The sequence below is a fragment of the Odontesthes bonariensis genome, chromosome 2, assembly GCF_027942865.1.
Source record: "Odontesthes bonariensis isolate fOdoBon6 chromosome 2, fOdoBon6.hap1, whole genome shotgun sequence".
Taxonomy (NCBI): domain Eukaryota; kingdom Metazoa; phylum Chordata; class Actinopteri; order Atheriniformes; family Atherinopsidae; genus Odontesthes; species Odontesthes bonariensis.
In genome coordinates, this window is record NC_134507.1 from 15664501 (window position 1) to 15682988 (window position 18488).

Here is an 18488-nt window from a genome sequence, read left to right on the forward strand (position 1 = left end):
TGCCTTCCTAACTCCTACCTGCTACCTCCACCAGTCTATGTAGACCAGACATGACCTGACCGTCAAGTCGTCAGCCCCCATGTAGACCAGACATTTGCCTTGGACAAATGACCCAGTGAGTACACTTCTTTTTTCCCCCTTTACTTCTAACTTTATTAGAATTCTGTGTAAATACACACGTGCAAATACAGTAGTTACAGCCATTACACAAAAGACAGAAAGAAAATAAGAATAGAAAGAATAAAGTACCACAGTTGAAACAGATTCTATGATGCTGGTTATGGTCTTCCTTTCTCATCTCAGGCTTTCCACTTTGGACTCTGTGTATGCTGACATAAAAAGTTACATTTTACACATCATTTGAAGTATCTCTAAGAAGAGCAGGTTGTTTGAATTGAGAGGTGTGAGGAATACAAATTTAATTAAAAGAGTTAAGATTAGAGATGTATCTAGCTGTACAACACACTTGTAAAAATCATATCCATATGTATGGCTGCTGTGGATGATTCTGGTGAAGAAATTCCCCATGACATCTTTTCGGAGTTCAGTTGTATCTACAGGTGCACCTCTCCCTGGAGTTCTTTCTGCAAGTTGATAACATAACCATGCAGAAAATCACTGACAAATCTTAAGTACAAATCTATGCAGGATAGAAATGTGTCTATTGTATTTACTCAGTAGTGCATTGTTTGTGATTCCATTTGCATGATGGAAAAAGTACCTTTGGTTCTCGCCTTTGATGCAGAATGAACAAGTTAATGACAAGATAGGGGCTGTGATCACTTTTTAAACGTAAAAGGCATTGTAAAGGTTGGAAAGAGGTAACTGGCCAATAGTTTGTACAGTATAATTCTCTTAAATTAAATCAGGTCAAGAAAAAGCATTAATAGGCTGCGTGAGGTCCCGCGACCGTGCAATCAGTTTCTGGCACATCGTCACTTTTTGGCACAGGCCAGTCACGCATAACATCAAATCCCTTGTAAAGAACCACTTCACATTTGTGTTGGCCGCATGGATCGGGTTTTCCAGCCCGCGCATGCGCATTTTACATCTCACGTCGGCCGGTGCAGGGAGACAGCGGTAAGCTTTGTTGACTAGGCTTTAACTAAAACTTCATACGTTATTAATCGTGAACTTTTTTTGTCAATTATTAAATGCAAATATAACGACAAGCAAGACAAATGCTGCCATTGGAGAATAAGCTTTTTAAAAATCTGTCTACATCAGCCATTCACTTCTAACTGACAGAGACAGCGGACGTCCATTCAGGCCTCGCTGTGGATATCAAACTAGCACGAGGCTAATCTAGCAGAGCTAAAGCTAACGGTAAAAAAAAAAAAAACGTGTTAGCTATCGAGGTAACTGTTTTTTACAGCGGCAGTGCCACGATTGAATGTGTTTGGAACAAAATAAAAAAATGTATTTAGGTAATACCATGAAGCCATTGTATTGCAGCGTAAAAAGCTTGAGTCAGCTGCAACATTAACAACATCAGCCTTCAATACAAATGTAAATTTGGCTTAGCTGCTAGCGCTAGCAACTGTCAGGGAGTAGCTAATGTTAGCAAGACTGCCTGTCGCTGCTGTGTCAGCAGTTGTTTATCTGTGGAGCACTGTTTATAGTAAAGATAACGAGTTTGGGTGTAAAAATGTTTTGTTTCCCCCCCTACTTATCCTGCTGCTTGTCTCATTCCTTTAAGTTTTTTGTATTGTATCAAATTATTGTCAGATAACTGAATACACTTGGGCTGTCCGTAATGGCACAATTCTAAGATTATATCTCGTTTGTCTACTGTGTTTTGAACGAATAAAGGTTGTAATTGTTTTACAACCAGTCTACATCACCTCAAGGTAAAACATAATTCAAAATGTGCTAACTTCCTTTATTCAAACCACTTGTCTGCTGTAAAAACAATAACACCTAAATTGTAACAAGAAAACTCGCATGCAGTGTGATAAACGTGTCATTATTTCTAGTTTAAAAATAAATTTGACGAAGAATATCCTAATGTAATGTGTAATTTTAAAGCTGTCTCTGTACAGCACTTGTTGGTTTGGTGCTATATTTTGGGGAGTGATTGTTTTCATCAGGCTTTCCAGACTTTTATTGCCAGTGCCTATATGTTTTCTCTCCACTTGATCCCTGTCTTGTCATTAGGGTTCACATGAAACTGCATGCTTTTGTTTCTGGCGCTGCAAGAGGTTTGTCATGTTGCTACTTATAGTTCCAATTGACAGTTTTTACAAACTGGTATGTGTGATATCAGACCTTGAGTAACTGAGCCATTCACAGATTAGTCGGGTAACAGTCGACCTCTCTTTTTGTTGTTGTTTTGTTGTATAGTGACTGCTGCCCTTAGTAATTGTGCTTGTTGTTGACAGACCAATCTTACATCTGCATCAGTCTCTGAGGAAACACTGGCAGCTTAGATTGCTGTGATGCCCACGTGAAAGAGCTAGTCCCGACCTCTTGAGTGACGGCACGTGAAGGATATGTTTAGATTTTGCAAATTGAGGCAGTTTTTACGTTGTTCAAAAACTCAAATAAATTAGTTTGGCCCAGTCATGAACAAAGAATAAAGGTTGATGTTGCCTGTGGGATCAGTGGTTAACAACATAGCAGTGGAAAGTGTCTTCACACTGATTAATGTAATCTCCTTAAGTTTCAGAAGTTATTGCATTCACAATGTATTTTAAGTGTTTGGTCAGACCTCATAGTTTGTTCTTTACCTGCTGTATGTCACTGCAAATGCACACCGATGTCTTAATGTACTATTATTTGCTCCATTGAGATCAAAACGGTGACAAGACTGTTTTTCTTTGTCTGATATAGTGGTAAACGTCAGGTGCGCTAGTTAAAAGCAAGGTTATGCTATCTGGGATCCCCTAAGTGTATTTTGTGGCTTTTGATTTGATTTGTTTATGTCTCCAGTAACTTCATTGGCCTGGTGAGCAGAGATACCCATAACCTGAATGAGTCATGGCCCAATACGGGGGACAGAAAAATCCGCCGTGGGCGACTCAATTTGCTGCCACAGCAGTTTCTCAACCAGGTCACTCAGGACAGTCTCTTGACCTCAACAGCTTACACTGTGAGTAAAGCAAACCAGATTATCTTTGACTATCTAGACTTTTTTTGTTTTCATATTTTACTGGTTGTTAGATGATACTCTTAAAAAGCATCCATTCATGTAGTTATATTATCTTCCCTTTCCTATTCTTATCATAAAATCTGTTTCTAAATTTGAATTTTTCTCCTTCAAGCTCTTGGGGTGCAGCAGCCGTCTCTTCTGGGAGCGTCTCCATCCGTGTATTCCCAGCAGACAGCTTTGGCTGCAGCCTCTCTCAACAACCAATCTGCAGCAAACTATCAGCTGTCTCAACAAACTGCTGCTCTGCAGCAGCAAGCTGCAGCAGCTGCTGCGGCAGCACTACAGCAGGTCAGTCACATCGGGGGTGGTCCCGATCTGCTCATCTTTCCCTTGTTGCACGTGAAACTCTTTGATCAGCTGCCAATTCTCCTATGTTCTCTTTAATGTCTGCAGTCTCAGATCAATACAGCACTCCAGCAGTATCAACAACAACAGCAGCAGCAGCAGCAGCAGCAGCAGCAGCAACAGCAGCCTCCCCAGCAACCCCCTCAACAACAACTGTACAATGTTCCTCATCAGGTGAAGAACGGGCTCTTGTGTCTTATTTTTGGTTTTGGAAAAGAGTTTAATTGGCATTATGCTTCATATTAAGGTTTCTGTCATATCTAGAAATTGTCTTTCAGCTAAATGAGATGTTGTCATTGTGTACCTTCTTGAGATTTGATTTGTTTGAGTGATATCACCTTGATTTTAATTTTTTTTTTTTTTTATCCATATGCACCTTGTGCTTTAGTCCTCTACATCTCAATATAAGTCTGGCTATTCCCGTGATTATGTGAATAAGCTGTAAATGTTAATTTGTGAGGACTACTAAAGGAACAGCCTGTTTATATGAAGCAAAATTAGAAGACACAATAATGTATTAAATCAACATAATGGTCACTCTTGGTATTTTCTTTCCTTATTCACAGCTCCCTCAGCCTCAACAGGCACTGATCTCTCAGGTAATGTGAAAACAGAACAACCTTACACCAACTCAAATCCACAAAAAAATCAAGGGATATAAATCGTATAGTTTCCTTCTTTTGTTCCTTAAGTTTTCTTTGTGTTTATTCATTGAAGAAAAGGCCAAGTTGGCTATCAAAATGTCTCTCTCTGTATTTTGAGTGACCGTTTCCTTTCCTGATTTTGTTGAGACATGCAACTGAGGATTGCAGGATTTTTTTTTTTTTTTTTTTTTTTTATATAATCTGATTATCTTTATCTGACCCCCAGCCCCCTGTTGCCTTGCCCACAAGCCTGAGCTTGTCCAACCCCCAACAGACAGCCCAGATAACGGTTTCATATCCAACACCACGTTCAAGCCACCAACAGCAGACACAGCCACAGAAGCAGCGGGTCTTCACTGGTGTCGTCAATAAGCTACATGATACATTTGGCTTTGTAGATGAAGATGTCTTCTTTCAACTAAGGTGAAAGACTAGCGCTTGGCATGTTTCAGACTGTATTGCTTGGCGAAATGAGAACTCAAATGCTGTCACTGTCACTAGATCTAGTTTCTTCACTCTGTGCTTATATTGACGCTGACTTTCTTAGACCACTATATCCTTGCCTTTAAAAAATAGCAGGCAGTTGTTTTTTTTTTTAGCCCCCGCAGCAGATTTCTTTATTTCCTCATTCATGTTTCATTTCATCACTCTGAAACTAATGTTGTGACATAATGATGTTTTTTTTGTCTGGATGCTTTCTTAAACTTTTCATAGTGCTGTGAAGGGGAAGACTCCCCAGGTTGGTGACAGGGTCCTCGTGGAAGCTGTGTACAACCCGAATATGCCCTTCAAGTGGAATGCTCAGCGTATCCAGACTTTACCTCAGCTAGCAAATCAGTCGGTGAGAAGATTCAGTGCTTTGTTTACTCAGTTATCGTAAAATTTGCGCCCAGTGATATGTTTTGGGGATCTCCGGTTAAATCACCACTGTCATTATAAAAACAGTCACCATTTGAAACTGGTCTTAATGCTGAATTTGCAACAGTTACATGGGGACAATGACAGCATAGTTACTTGAATTTTTTAATACACAAAAGCTGGATTCTCTAGGTTAATTTTAAACCTTGTGAAAATGTATGCATACTGTGGAGTTTTTAGATATATTTCATTATTTGTTTTTGTTTTTTCAAATTTCATCCTATCCTTTTACCTCTGTTTAACTGTTGTGTTCTCCATCCCTCCCAGCATCAGCATCAGCATCAGCATCAGCCGCAGCATCAGCCGCAGCATCAGCATCAGCCGCAGCATCAGCCGCAGCATCAGCCGCAGCATCAGCCGCAGCATCAGCCACAGCATCAGCCACAGCATCAGCCGCAGCATCAGCCACAGCATCAGCCGCAGCATCAGCATCAGCCTCAGCCTTTACCTCAAGCTTCCCCACAGCTCGGCAGCCTTTACAATGAGCCTGGGATGCAGCTGCGCTACACAGACATGCACTCTACGGACAACCGACAAAATGTAACCCGCTTGTCCCAACTTTTGATGTTATATGTTGACTGATAAGATTTGCAAATCATTGCACTTCTTTTATAAATTACATTTTACACACTATACCAACCCTTTTTTGGAATTAAGTTCGTAGCTGTAATGAGTTTTGAGTACGGTGGTCAATTCACAGATGCCTTTAAATATGTTACTTTAACTATCATGTTTTTTTTTGGTTAAAAAGAAAAAAGAACTAATATATAGCTAGAAGGGCCAGCTTTTCTCTTAAAAAATGACTTTTTTTTGTTTTTGTCTTTTGACCCCCCCTTTTTCTGAAGAGTCAGCCCCAACCTCCTAACATGATGAAGGCAAACCCCACCATGCTGCAGTCACTACCTCCACCAACCACGTTCAGTGTTCCGGCCCAGGGTCCCCCTCCTTCCCTCCTGCAGGCCCAGCTTTCTGCTGCCTCTCTGGCCCCTCTCCTCCAAAACCCCCCACAGCCTCTGCTTCCACAGCCTCCACCCAAAGGTAAAGTCGTGGTTTTCCGTTTTCATTTCGTCCATTAATGTTCTTGTGTGTTCTTAGGAATTTCATGACAAATTGGTTGTGTATTAACAGTCAGAAGGGATCTCATCATTTTCCCAAACCAAGCTCAGAAATCAATCGCACTACTTTTAGGACAGTCCAGTGCTTGGACTTGTATGGAGTTTGTCTACCAGACTACAGTTACTGACAGAGGGAAGGTTTTTAACGTAAGCTAAAACATATACGAGCTGGGGTTTATACGCCACTTAAAATTTGAGAAATCATTGCGGGGAATAGGTGCCACCAGCACATTTAAGGAACTTGCTTCACCAAGCAAATGACATGAAAGAGGCCTAAATGTGTGCGGATTTAGCAGAGGTAATATTGACTTTTAAAAAAAATTAATACATGTGTGTAAACCTTTGAAAGTAGTACAGAATGTAACTGTTATCTTTAGCCGCATTTGCAATGTAGGAACCTTTGGCAGTTCCTATAACCTTTTCAGGAACGGGGCCGTTTTTTCCCGCATTCGCACATACAGGAACTTGGGACCATCGCCCTCAGTTCCTATAACCATTTTAGCTCCTTCTCCGAGGTCGGGTCTTTTCTGGGTTTCATAGGAACACATCTGATGTAGGTGTTTGGTGGTCGGTAGCTACGCCCCATGTCATGTTGTCACGGCTGAAATGTTTACTCATACAACACGGACACAACCTGCGCGTGTTTAGTAAGTTAAACTTGCACGTTGTCTCCTTTGTCTACGGCGCTCTGCTTTCCTTCCTTCATGAAACCAAGAAGTATGGCCTGCGCTCGATCCTGACTCTCTGTGTGCTTTTCCAGCCTCGATGTTAGATGCCCGATGTGATCGTCCATGATTAATATCCCCGTTATGCAGACCATGAACACGGTGGCCTCCCAGCTCGCCATATTAGCTTCTTGGTGGTGTTTTTTTTTTTTTCTTCTCTCGTTACTTTTTGCGGGTTTTGTTTTGTTTTGTTGTCGAATGTGGCGCTAAAGTAACACGTCGCTGTCGCAGACGGTTGCGTCGCATCAGTCCCGACTCATGTGCGAATGCAAACTGAAACAGTTCCGCTGGGGAAGGACAGTTATCTTAGAACTGCTCTGTCCGAATGCGACTATAGTAACCCTGGTCGTGTTTAGTCATCATCGATTAATTATTATTTTTTTTCCCTCGTTTCTTTCACGTCACGTTGAGAAATTTTCCTGTAAAATAAGAATCTGCTTCTGTGTTACGGTAAATATTTCAGCTCCTCACATTATTTCCCTTGCTTCTAGATGTGTTTCCTGGTGGTCTTCTTCAGCCCCCAGTGAGGATGATGCCACAGCCACAGCCCGTCCGGCGAATCGAGCCTCCACCGCGTTTCCCCACTCGCAATGATCGCGGCCCAGAGCTCATCCTCAGATCTAAAGAAGAACGCAGGTGTGATGCTGATCATCTGGGATGATCTAATTTGCGACTTAATGACTTTTCCATAGATGTCGTCCCCTCATTAGTTGAAAGTCACTTAAATGTTCTCTCTTAATTCTTTAGCAGAGACAGAGACCGTGAGCGCAGGCGATCGAGGGAACGTTCACCCACCCGCAAACGCTCCAGAGACCGGTCACCTAGACGTGAACGCTCTCCAAGACGGCCTCGCAGGGTGGTTCCTCGCTACACTGTCCAGTTTTCCAAGTTCAGCTTGGATGGGTGAATAATATTTCTGTTGCTTAATGCTTCTCATTTGGAAATGGATCAAAGTAAAGTGACGTGTCAAGAACTCCAGTGTAATACTCAACAGTGCGTTTGCAGTGGTATGAACTGTACTCCTTCCATTCACCAGCTCTAGCTGTGACTTGATGGAGCTGAGAAGGCGCTATCAAAGTCTCTACATTCCCAGCGACTTCTTTGATGCAGTCTTCACCTGGGTCGATGCCTTCCCTTTTACACGGCCGTTCCAGCTCAATAATGCCTGTAACTTCCACATCATGCACAAAGAAGTGGATCCTTTTGTCAAAAACACAGCTGTACTGGACCCTCCTGATGTTAACCACACCTACAGCGCCAAGGTACAACGGTCTATCATAAACATATTGCATCATTTCATATAGAGTAAGACAGTGAAAAGTTTTTATTCAGAAATGTTACAGTTGTTCAAATCAGAAGGTCATCTGTCAGGAAAACTACCAGACAAAGAAGATGGTGATCAGAAGAACAACACAGTTGCTTGTTTTGAGACGAGACTTTTCAGAGAAGTTATCCCGTTATCCACGTCCCTACAATGTAGACCAAGAACATACCCATGCATGCGCAGCTGACCCCAAAAAAGCAGTATGAACAGGACCGCATGTGTACCTGCAGACTCCCAGTATACAGATGGGAATCCATGTACCCCACATTAAACATGAAGGTTTTTAGTCAAAGTTAAAATTCATTGGATTAGTGAGATTATCCCTGCAAACAGTGACTGAAAAGCATCAGGGTGCTCATTTAGCAGTGCATGTTTGACAGGAGCTCAACCCTGAATAAGTCTTCTTTTTGGTTCAGGTGATGCTGCTAGCTAACCCCAGTATAGAGGAGCTCTATCACAAGTCATGTGCTCTGGCAGAGGACTCCCAGGAAGTCAGAGACTCTTTCCAACATCCTGCTAGGCTCATTAAGGTATGTCGGACCCCGTCCAGCTGTCACAGTGCACATGATCTGACCGTAATGTAATAACCCTATTCCATTGCTGAGTCATCGCAGTGTGGAAACATCGTGACTGATATTGGCTCCTCTGTGTAAATAGCCCTGGTGTTTTTTTCATTTGGTTGTGAATCCTCAGAGGTACAATTATTTCTGCTTCCTGCTGACCGGTTTGTGTCTTCTTTTTGTCTCTGTTCTTCTTGTGGCTCTTTCCACTCCCTGATTTCCACCCTCTAAACCCCTTTAACCCATATTCTCATTTCCCATTTCCATCTAACCTTTACTCTGGGGCTGTCCTTTATTCCCATCTCTCTTTCCCATGCAGTTTTTGGTGGGCATGAGAGGTAAAGATGAGGCCATGGCCATTGGTGGTCACTGGTCACCCTCTCTAGATGGAGCCGACCCTGAGAAGGATCCAGCAGTCCTTATTAAGACAGCCATACGCTGTTGCAGGGCACTCACGGGCATAGACCTTAGTCTGTGCACTCAGTGGTAAGTACTACTTTTATCATCAATATTTATACCCTTTTAACTATATTAATAAAATCCCAAATTGAATATCTATCATAGATTGCATTTTGATCCTACTTCAACACTAAATCCCTGCTGGACTTGTTGGCTGACATTTAATTGTTCCCCTTTTTTTTTTTTTTTTTTTTTAAATGTCAATGATTATTTTGTTGTTAATTTGCAGTCTATTGTTTGTTATTATTTGTTGTGTTGTGCTGTGTTAATTTTTGCCTTTTGTATGTTGTTGTCATCTTGGCTCTCTGTGATACTCTACTCATATACACACATTTCATTGTAATGAAAACCCAAACGCATGGACTTGGTGGCTGGAAGCAGTAGCCTGGACCAGAAGACACTGCCATTACTTTATTTTCTTTATTTTTCTATTCCCTCTGTTAAATATCTTATATATTTAACTGGCTTTCACTGTCCTGTTGATTCTGTCTCTCTTTGCACAACTCTAATGTAGTGCATTAAGTCTATCCTGGGTTAAATGCAGAACGCTCATCCAAAATTGGCTGAAGCTATGAACAGGGACGAATTTTGGGGTGTGATTTTATTTTATTTTTTTGTAATTGTCTGTCAACTTTCTCAAAATGGCTGGCGTAACCTGTGACAACAGTTGGAGAGCTGCAGACTGGTTCCATTTGTCTATGCTGCGTGTTGTGTGGGAGCGGGGTCACTGTAATGATGTGTGCAATCATTCAGCGACCAAATGGGAGGGAGTAGCTGTAGAAGGCTCGCCCTAGCTAGGCTTGCCTTTTATACTGTTTCCTGACGAGAATGTTTCTTTCCAATGCACCCTCTTCCTTTGCGACAGGTATCGTTTTGCAGAGATTCGCTATCATCGGCCGGAGGAGACACACAAGGGGCGGACAGTCCCTGCTCATGTGGAGACAGTGGTTTTGTTTCTTCCGGATGTTTGGCATTGTCTTCCTACCCGCTCAGAGTGGGAGGTGCTGTCACGGCGACTCCGGGAGCAGCTGGCTGAGAAGCTGTCGGCCGAGCGAAAGGAGGCGGATGGAGAACAGGCACTGAACCGCTAATCCCTCTCTTCTCATTTCCGCTTCTCACAGGAAGGCACAGGAATTACAAAACAAATCCCAGAAAACACAACAGACACAAAAGCACACCTCACCTTTTCACGCACACAAATCCAAACACAGGCATATTAACGCTCCACCAAACCTCACCCAGACTTCTGTTTACTCCTCCACCTGTCCCCTTCTCCTCTTCTCCAACTCCTCCATCAGCACCTCCACCTTCCCTCACATCCAGCAGACACATACAGTGGAAGCAGTGAGACTAGGTTGTGTGGTGTAGGCCCCGGTCGCAAATGGTAAAACAGCTTCCAGTTCCTCAGATACTTCCTAATTTGGTGCCAATCGGGTGTAATGATTCATTCTAATCCCGGCATTTTGCTGTGTGTTACTTTTGCCAAATGCGCTTTCACTTTGGGTGCATTTAAATGGTTTTAATCTCAAATTTGAAACGAGGGTCAATTACTGGAACGAATCATTTTGAAATGTACTGGAACCTGTGGAGTCAGTTGCGTGTGAATAATGTGTTTGTTGTAGAATTTTGTATCTTTGTGGTTTTTCACATCGATTTGATATTGTCTGATAACGAAAAGAAAACCTCCCCAAAGTCCTGCTTCTTGTCTGTTCTTGTTGTTGGATTCTATACTCTCATTTGGAATACATGTAGAATTTGGTTTTTGCAGGGCAGTTGGTTGGAAAGATGTCTCCTATCTGATGTAGATGTATAAATCCTATTTTTTGGAATACTCCAGTCATAGAGCATAGTAGGGCCAGCCTATCCTCACTCCGTTTGGAGGCCAGCCTCAGTTCACCTGATGTACCTACACACCTTTTGGACACACCTCTCATTGATTTTTACCTTTTTTTGTGTTCCACAGATTGGTTGATTGGCAGCTGGGGGGCATTTCTGTTTCTATTTTATTTGTTTTTTATGAGAGCTAGAGAGCTTCCCTGTGTGTATGCTTCAATAGCAGTGGACTTAAACACAGTCGAGCTCACTAGGACAAGACAATGAAAGACAGATGAGACCTTGCTTCTTGCACGGATCAACTTTAAAACTCACTGTTTTTTGGGCCGCAAATGGTGTGCTGACTGTGTGCTATCCCACCTCTGTGTCTCCCTCTGCCTGTCTCTTTCTTAATGGTTTTCTATCAAGGAGGAAGAGGAAAAGGATGACGATGAATCCAAGGACGTTAGTACTCCCACTCACTGGGCTAAACTTGACCCGAAATCAATGAAGGTAAGTTTTACACAAGAAACGGCAACAATGAAAATGTAATTATTGTAAATTTTGTATAAATGTTAAATAACTTCTGTAAAATCTTACCCTGGATTGTGTGAGCAACTGCTGTGGATCCTCTTGTCCTAATGTTGAGCGTGTAATTTCTCGTCCTTGTTTTCTCCCCTTGTAGGTAAATGACCTACGCAAAGAGCTCGACTGTCGCTCTCTAAGTTCCAAGGGGTTAAAATCGCAATTGATTGCTCGCCTCACGAAGCAGCTGAAGGTGGAGGAGCAGGTGGAGGAGTCCAAGGAACCTGAGAAACCGGAGAGCAAAGTTGTGGAGGAAGAGGAGCCACCTCGAGCTGAGGACGACAGAGAGGTTCATCATCAATGTTGATCAAAAATTTGTTAAAATGAAAGATTTCTTAGTGCAAATATGATCCATACAAATGTACTTCTGTACGCTGGGCTGTTGGTGAGAAATCCATCCCCACAGAGGTGATTCACCGATGAGACCTTTTAAGACAGCCAAGTGATGACCAATGTCGTTCAGACATGATGCGACAATAGTGTTCTTAAATGTCATCTGATGTGATCTTGTCTGTTAGGAAGAGGAAAGGAAGAGGCAGGAGGAGCTTGAGCGTCAGCGGAGAGAAAGACGCTACATCCTCCCCGATGAGCCCACCATCCTCGTGCACCCCAACTGGGCTGCCAAGAATGGCAAATTTGATTGCAGTGTCATGTCCCTGAGTGTGCTCCTGGACTACAGACTGGAAGACAACAAGGAGCACTCCTTTGAGGCGAGACTTCCCCTGCTTAACATTGGTTTTAATGCTGTTTTTCAGTGACAATTTACAGCTCATATTTGCTTTAGAGAAAGGTGTTTTTTTGTTTTGTTTTTTTCTATCAGTCCAGGTTGAGATATTGTGTCTTTCTCTATAGGTCTCCCTGTTTGCTGAGCTGTTTAATGAGATGCTACAGAGAGACTTTGGCTATCGTATATTTAAAGCTCTCGCTGCTCTCCCCACCAAGGATGAGAGGAAGGAGAAGAAGGCCAAAAAAGAGACAGAAAAGAAAGATGTTGAAAAGCGGGATATGAAAAAGGAAAAAGAAGACGAGGGTGAAGAGCCAACAGCAAAGAAGACCAAGGAAGATGAGGAGGAGAAGAAGAAGGTAGGAATATTAAAACCTTTCTGCTTTTGCAGTGTTATTTGGTAGGTCATCTCTTCTTTTTTTTTAATGGAATTCTCTCATATGTTTAAAACCAGAATGAAGACAAGCCCATCAAAAAGGAGGAGTCTCGAGAGGAAGAAGACAACGAAGATGATGGCAGCACAGCCAATGTCGAAGAATATGACCCTATGGAGGCTGAAGATGCAGATGACGATGAGGATGATGGTATTGCACACTTTCTTTTTCTTTTTTTTTTAAATGCAGCTCAACTGATCTTAAATCTATGTCGTTTAGTCAGTGATGAAAAATCATGCACCACGCTGAACTTCTAGTGATGGACAACATTTCCACAGTTTCTGAGACTAAGTAGAGAAAAATGCATTCTTTAGAGGGATATTTTTTCCATCTGTTCACAATGATTTTCTTTGTGTTTTTTTTTTTTTTGTTTTTTTTTGTTACTTAGACAAAGATGACGATGATTCCAACGACAGGGACAGGAAAGACCGCAAAGATGACCGCAAGTCATCAAAAGAGAGGTCCTCCAAAGACAAGGTGGGCTGTTCTTTATTTTCGGCATATTTGTGAAGCATTGATGTGGTTTTTGTCCATTTGGTCGGGTCCTTTTGTGAACATGTTGATTGCAACCGTTTTTATGATTTTTATTGTTCCACCAGGAAAAGAAGCAGATGGTCACACACAACAAGGAGCTGCTTATGGCTTTCGTCTACTTTGACCAGAGCCACTGTGGCTATTTGCTCGAAAGAGACGTGGAGGAGATCTTGTACACACTGGGACTGCATCTTTCTCGTGCACAGGTAAGCAAGCAAAGAAATCAACCTTGTCATGTCTGCTGATGATGTCATGAATTAAGTATATCTGTCATGTTGATTCCTATCTCTGTAGATAAAGAAGCTTTTGAACAAACCAGTGGTCAGAGAGTCGTGTTACTACAGAAAACTGACAGACAGGGGAAAGGATGAACCTGCTCCCTCCTTTAATGAAGCCAACATAGAAACCCTCATGGGTGAGCTTGCATGGATGTCCGTGTCTGATTGTGTTTTGTTACAGTTTAGCAGATCTATACATGCATGACATTCGGCTGCTCCCCCCCCCCCCCCCCCCCCCCCCCCCCCCTTTCTCCGTTAGGCAACAAAGGACTGATTTCTACTTCGAAAGCCCGTGTTAAATCGGAGTCCAGCGAGTCCGGTAGTCTGATTGTGTATAACGGGGCCATGGTCGATATTGGCAGCATGATGCAGAAACTGGAGAAGAGCGAGAAGGCAAGAGAGGAGATCGAGCAGAAGCTCATGGTTCAGGATGCCAAAATGGGTAAATTTAAAATTTTACGCTTTCTTCAAGTGTTTCACAGACTAATAAGTTGCAAACTACACTCTGTGTCAGTAGTCCCTCGGGACAATGATCTGGCTCAATTTGAGCTTTGCTACAGAAAGCTTCAGTCTCGCATCACCTGCCAGTTATCCCCTCTTTGAATTCTGGTGAAATGTGGACTGGCACATTGCTTGTAGCCGCCACATGCTGCGCATGAAATGGCAAAGAGCAATATTGTTTTGTTTTTTAATGTGAGGATTGTGAGAAAAATTAGCCAAAAGATTCTGTACAGGCTCACATTGTCCTTTTTTATACAAGCAGTACAAATGATAAGCATCTCAAAAACACATTTATGGGAGAATAATGAGTTTTTATATATATATATATGTAAAAAAACGGCCCCATTCCGCCCTCAGTTCCTATAACCATTTTAGCTCCTTCTCCGAGGCTGGGTCTTTTCTGGGTTCCATAGGAACACATATGACGTAGGTGGTTGGTAGCTACGCCCCTTGTCAGATTTCTGCTTCTTCGTGTTCCTAATCTGCTCAACGTAAACAGTAGAATAACGTCTGAAAGGTTTACTCATACGACACGGACACAAGCAGCGCGTGTTTAATAAGTTAAACTTACACGTGGTCTCCTTTGTCTGCGGCGCTCTGCTCTCCTTCCTTTATGAAACGAAGATGTTAGACGCCCGATGTCATCGTCCATGATTAATATTACTGTCACGCAGACCATGAACACGGTGGCCTCCCTGCTCTACATATTAGCTTCATGGTGGTGTTGTTTTCTTCTCTCCTTACTTTTCGCGGGTTTTGTTTTGTTTTGTTGTTGAGTGTGGCGCTAAAGTAACTCGTCACTGTTGCTATAAAGGTCCCTGACTCATGTGCGAATGCAAAATGAAACAGTTCCCCTGGGGAAGGGCAGTTCTACGGACTGCGTTCTTAGAACTTCTCTGTCCGAATGCGGCTTTTATATTTTTATATATATATTTTAGAAATGCAGATACATCGGCCTAACATTGGTGTAAGCCAATCAATAAGATGATTTCTAAAAGAAATAACTAAAAGATGCCAGTGGACAATTTTAAACTGCTGTTGCTTTTGCCCTGAAACTGGCCGGATTCGCTTCTCTGCAGATTCAGCCCATATCCAATAGGTAGCGGTCTTTTTCCACATCGGGTAGTTTATTTTTCACATCATTCTGTTTGGCCAGTCGAAGAACTGGAAAGTGATTGAGTAACTAATAGTTAAACAGGCTAAAAAAGGGCTTTGTTTTCATCATGTGAAAGGTTATGATAAATGTTGGTTAATATATCCGTATAAAGAAATGTGCTCATTCAAAGATACTGCGATGAAGGACTGAAAACAATCAGCCGTCAGTTATTGGCCAAATTCTTATTTTTATCTTTGGCGTCTTCCCGTTTGTCATTAAACACTTCCCACTTTGGAGTGTTTAAAAGGTTTCCTCGTATATTTTTTTTTTACTGTGGCTGTTCTGTTGGGTTACGAGTTTCATCTCTATTTCAGAAGTGAGGGGATGTTAAATGTTGTTGATTATAGATGGTGTTTTTCCTGGGATCTATTTTCAGATTTGAGCAGACTTTTCAAAAGAGGTCTTTGTGAATCCTTCAGTGTTTTCTCATTTACTTTTTGTGCTTTAATATATATGGGTCATGTGACCATCCTCCATTTGACTTTTTTTTGTCTCATTTCAGAGGAAGATGCAAAAGTTAAAGCTCAGTTGGAGCAAGCCAACAAAACTTTGTCCAAGGAGCTGGAGGAGGTGAAAAGCAGTCTCGGCCAAACTGAGGAGACTTTGAAGGCCACGGAGGAGCAGAAGACCATCTATCATGAGCAGATTAGAGCGTCAGCCAACTCCTTGAAGGCCACCGTCAAAGGGCTGATGGAAGTGCTGAAGAAGGTGCGCGGTGTTGAAAAGCTGCAAAAGTCCTGTTACATTTGTAACTGTAGTGAAGAGCTGAGCTCACGCTCTGGTTGTTGTTTTTTTTTCTCTCTCTCAGGATCCAGAGGGAGACGAGTCTTTCGTTGAGCTCACTGCCGATCACGTCCGGACATCTCAGACAAACGGAGCTGATGAATGAGTAACAGATTTCAAACAAATGAAGCTGATCTGTAATACTGATCTTAAAATTGTAAATATTCACTAAATGTGTAATTTGAACCTACTGTGTCCCAGGTATGTGCATAATTTAATTCATGAGTTTAGTTCCCTCGTTTCCGTTCTCAGAAGAGTTACTTTTCATCCTTCAATTCATTTTAACCACAACAAAGCGTTGAAGCGCTTATTTTCAAAGTAAGTTAAGTGCCGTTGCTAACATTTGTTTTTGCCGTCTCTTGAGCTTTGTTATGGCCAATAAAGTGCCGCTTTGTGGATTTAAATGCCAGTATGTATGAGTGGTACTTGAGTTGATTATGTTTTTCTAATGAGCAATAATGATGCTATTTATGTGCGAGAGAACTCATAAAGACCTATATTTAAAAGGAACTAGTTTTGGATGGAAAAGGGTCGGGAGGGTGTCCATGTGATAGAATATCTTCATAAATAGTCCCTCTCCACTGTTTACCGTGCAGAATTGTGTTCTATAAACATTTAGTTTGTATATCTACCGTTTGGCTGGTTTAACGGGTTTCCGCAGTTTGTTTTCTCTCTCACACACACACACACACACACACACACACACACACAGCTATGCATGGTTCCTGCCTTCTCTCGAACCACCTTTCTGTCTGCACCTCCTGACCGTCTTGCCAGATAGAGCGTTTCATGTTTTTACTGTGACAAACATTTGTCAGATTTTCTGCAAAAGGAAACTGCACATGAACCAAAAGTTAAGCTCAATGAATGTGTGTTCAGCTGAAGGAATGAGCGTGAACATTTTGAGATCCATCCCTGAACTGTGTGTGTTGTTTGGGTTGTTCTTAGAAAGAGGCACAACTACGTTTAACATCCTCAAAAGCAGGCGATTTTATTTTTCTATTGAAAATGTACTCTATTGATGTCTTGTGCAAGAGTAAAGTGGTCCTTTTAACACTATGGTGTGTCTGCACTTTTTTTTTTTCGCCCTCCTGGCTTTGTTTGAAGGAAAAGCACAAGCGTTGTCCTTAGTATCAGTTATGGTTCAGTTTCTCTCCATGTGGTAAGTAGCCAGTGTAAACCAAAAAGTGAAGCAGCTCGGTGGTAATCAGCCGTCCTTTCAGTTTAAGACATTTGCTCTTTCTAATGAGTCCTATCAAAATATCTAATTGAAAGAACTGCTGTTTGTGGTTACAGGTGCAGAGAAAAATTGGCAAGCTAGTGTTTCATGATGCTGCGCTTCTCACCAGCAGGCGGCAGCAGAGTTCACAGTTTTGACATCTTAGAGAGGCAAATATTCTGTGAAAGTTAGAAAAGCCTCAATGTTATATTTTACACTTAGTGTCTTAAAAACATGCGCATTATACCGACCGTACCGATGGTTCTATCTAGTGCTGCGTGATTAATCCAGTCGCTGTCACAATGTCGGCCTGCACACATAAACTAAAAGCAAATCTACCGCTGTTTAGAATTTAAAAGACAGACGTTTGTCTTAACAGATGATTCGGCACATTTTCCTGTTAAAGTTGCACTGAGAGATCAAAAGTAAGTACGGATGATGATGGCGATAGGATCAATAGTGAGGGTTCCTCCTGTCACAGACCTGTTTTTCCCTCCCAATGATGGCCCTTGATGAAAGGTGTTGGTCACAGAATGTGTTGATCCTGACTGCGCTCGCCACTCAGGGCTGATGTGGCCTGGGCTGATCTGTTGGGAGTGATGCCGCAGGGTACACACTGTGAATCGAGTGATTCACATTCTTTCACAACGTTGTTTCTTCTGCTTAGACCAGAGATCAGTGTCCCCGTTCCTCTGAAGTTCAGTCAGCCGCGGTCTTGTGCAGATGTAAGAAACGAACAACACAAGGAAGTGGTCGAGAGGGTGTTCGCTCAAAATAGTTTTCTTAGCAACGAGAAAAAAAATACCACTTGTCTCTTGGAATTTTCCCTTAGTTAACAAAAACTACTGGCATCAAGAATGTAACAATAAACGGTGTGTTGTTTTTTTTTTTTTTTTTTTAATGTTTTTCTCCATTTAAAAACCACCATTTTCATAAGAAGTGATGTGGAGACATAATTGCATTATGTACAGTATATATTAGTATCCTTGGATTTTATTTGTCTGCTTTCTGCTAGATTTATTCTAAGTGCGTCGATTTCACTGTGCGCCCAGGCAGCGAGAGCATTTGATGTTTGAACCGTTCCTCCCTGAAACCCTCCCGGCCTGTGTTTGACACCTTCAGATCTAGAAAAGCAGGAAGACCTCATTCACATCGTTAATCAGGAACAGTATCCCTCCGGTTGGTGACACATTATGGGTGTGACGAGACGCATTTTGGATT

At 42.0% G+C, this 18488-nt stretch overlaps 1 protein-coding gene across 1 annotated transcript; it reads left to right on the plus strand.

Moving 5' to 3' along the window:
- The first annotated feature begins 1010 nt into the window (after positions 1-1010).
- Positions 1011-17107, plus strand: ccar1 (cell division cycle and apoptosis regulator 1). The gene is made up of 26 exons (XM_075478296.1): positions 1011-1080; positions 2932-3091; positions 3264-3439; positions 3545-3670; positions 4063-4095; positions 4367-4563; positions 4855-4981; positions 5326-5598; positions 5904-6096; positions 7390-7534; positions 7646-7801; positions 7935-8160; positions 8639-8752; positions 9102-9268; positions 10107-10317; positions 11483-11566; positions 11739-11927; positions 12157-12348; positions 12491-12721; positions 12817-12946; positions 13185-13273; positions 13396-13536; positions 13625-13745; positions 13868-14050; positions 15768-15973; positions 16074-17107. The coding sequence occupies exons 2-26, from the start codon at positions 2980-2982 to the stop codon at positions 16152-16154; spliced, it is 3903 nt and encodes a 1300-aa protein (XP_075334411.1). The 5' UTR covers positions 1011-1080; positions 2932-2979; the 3' UTR covers positions 16155-17107.
- Positions 17108-18488: the final 1381 nt, after the last annotated feature.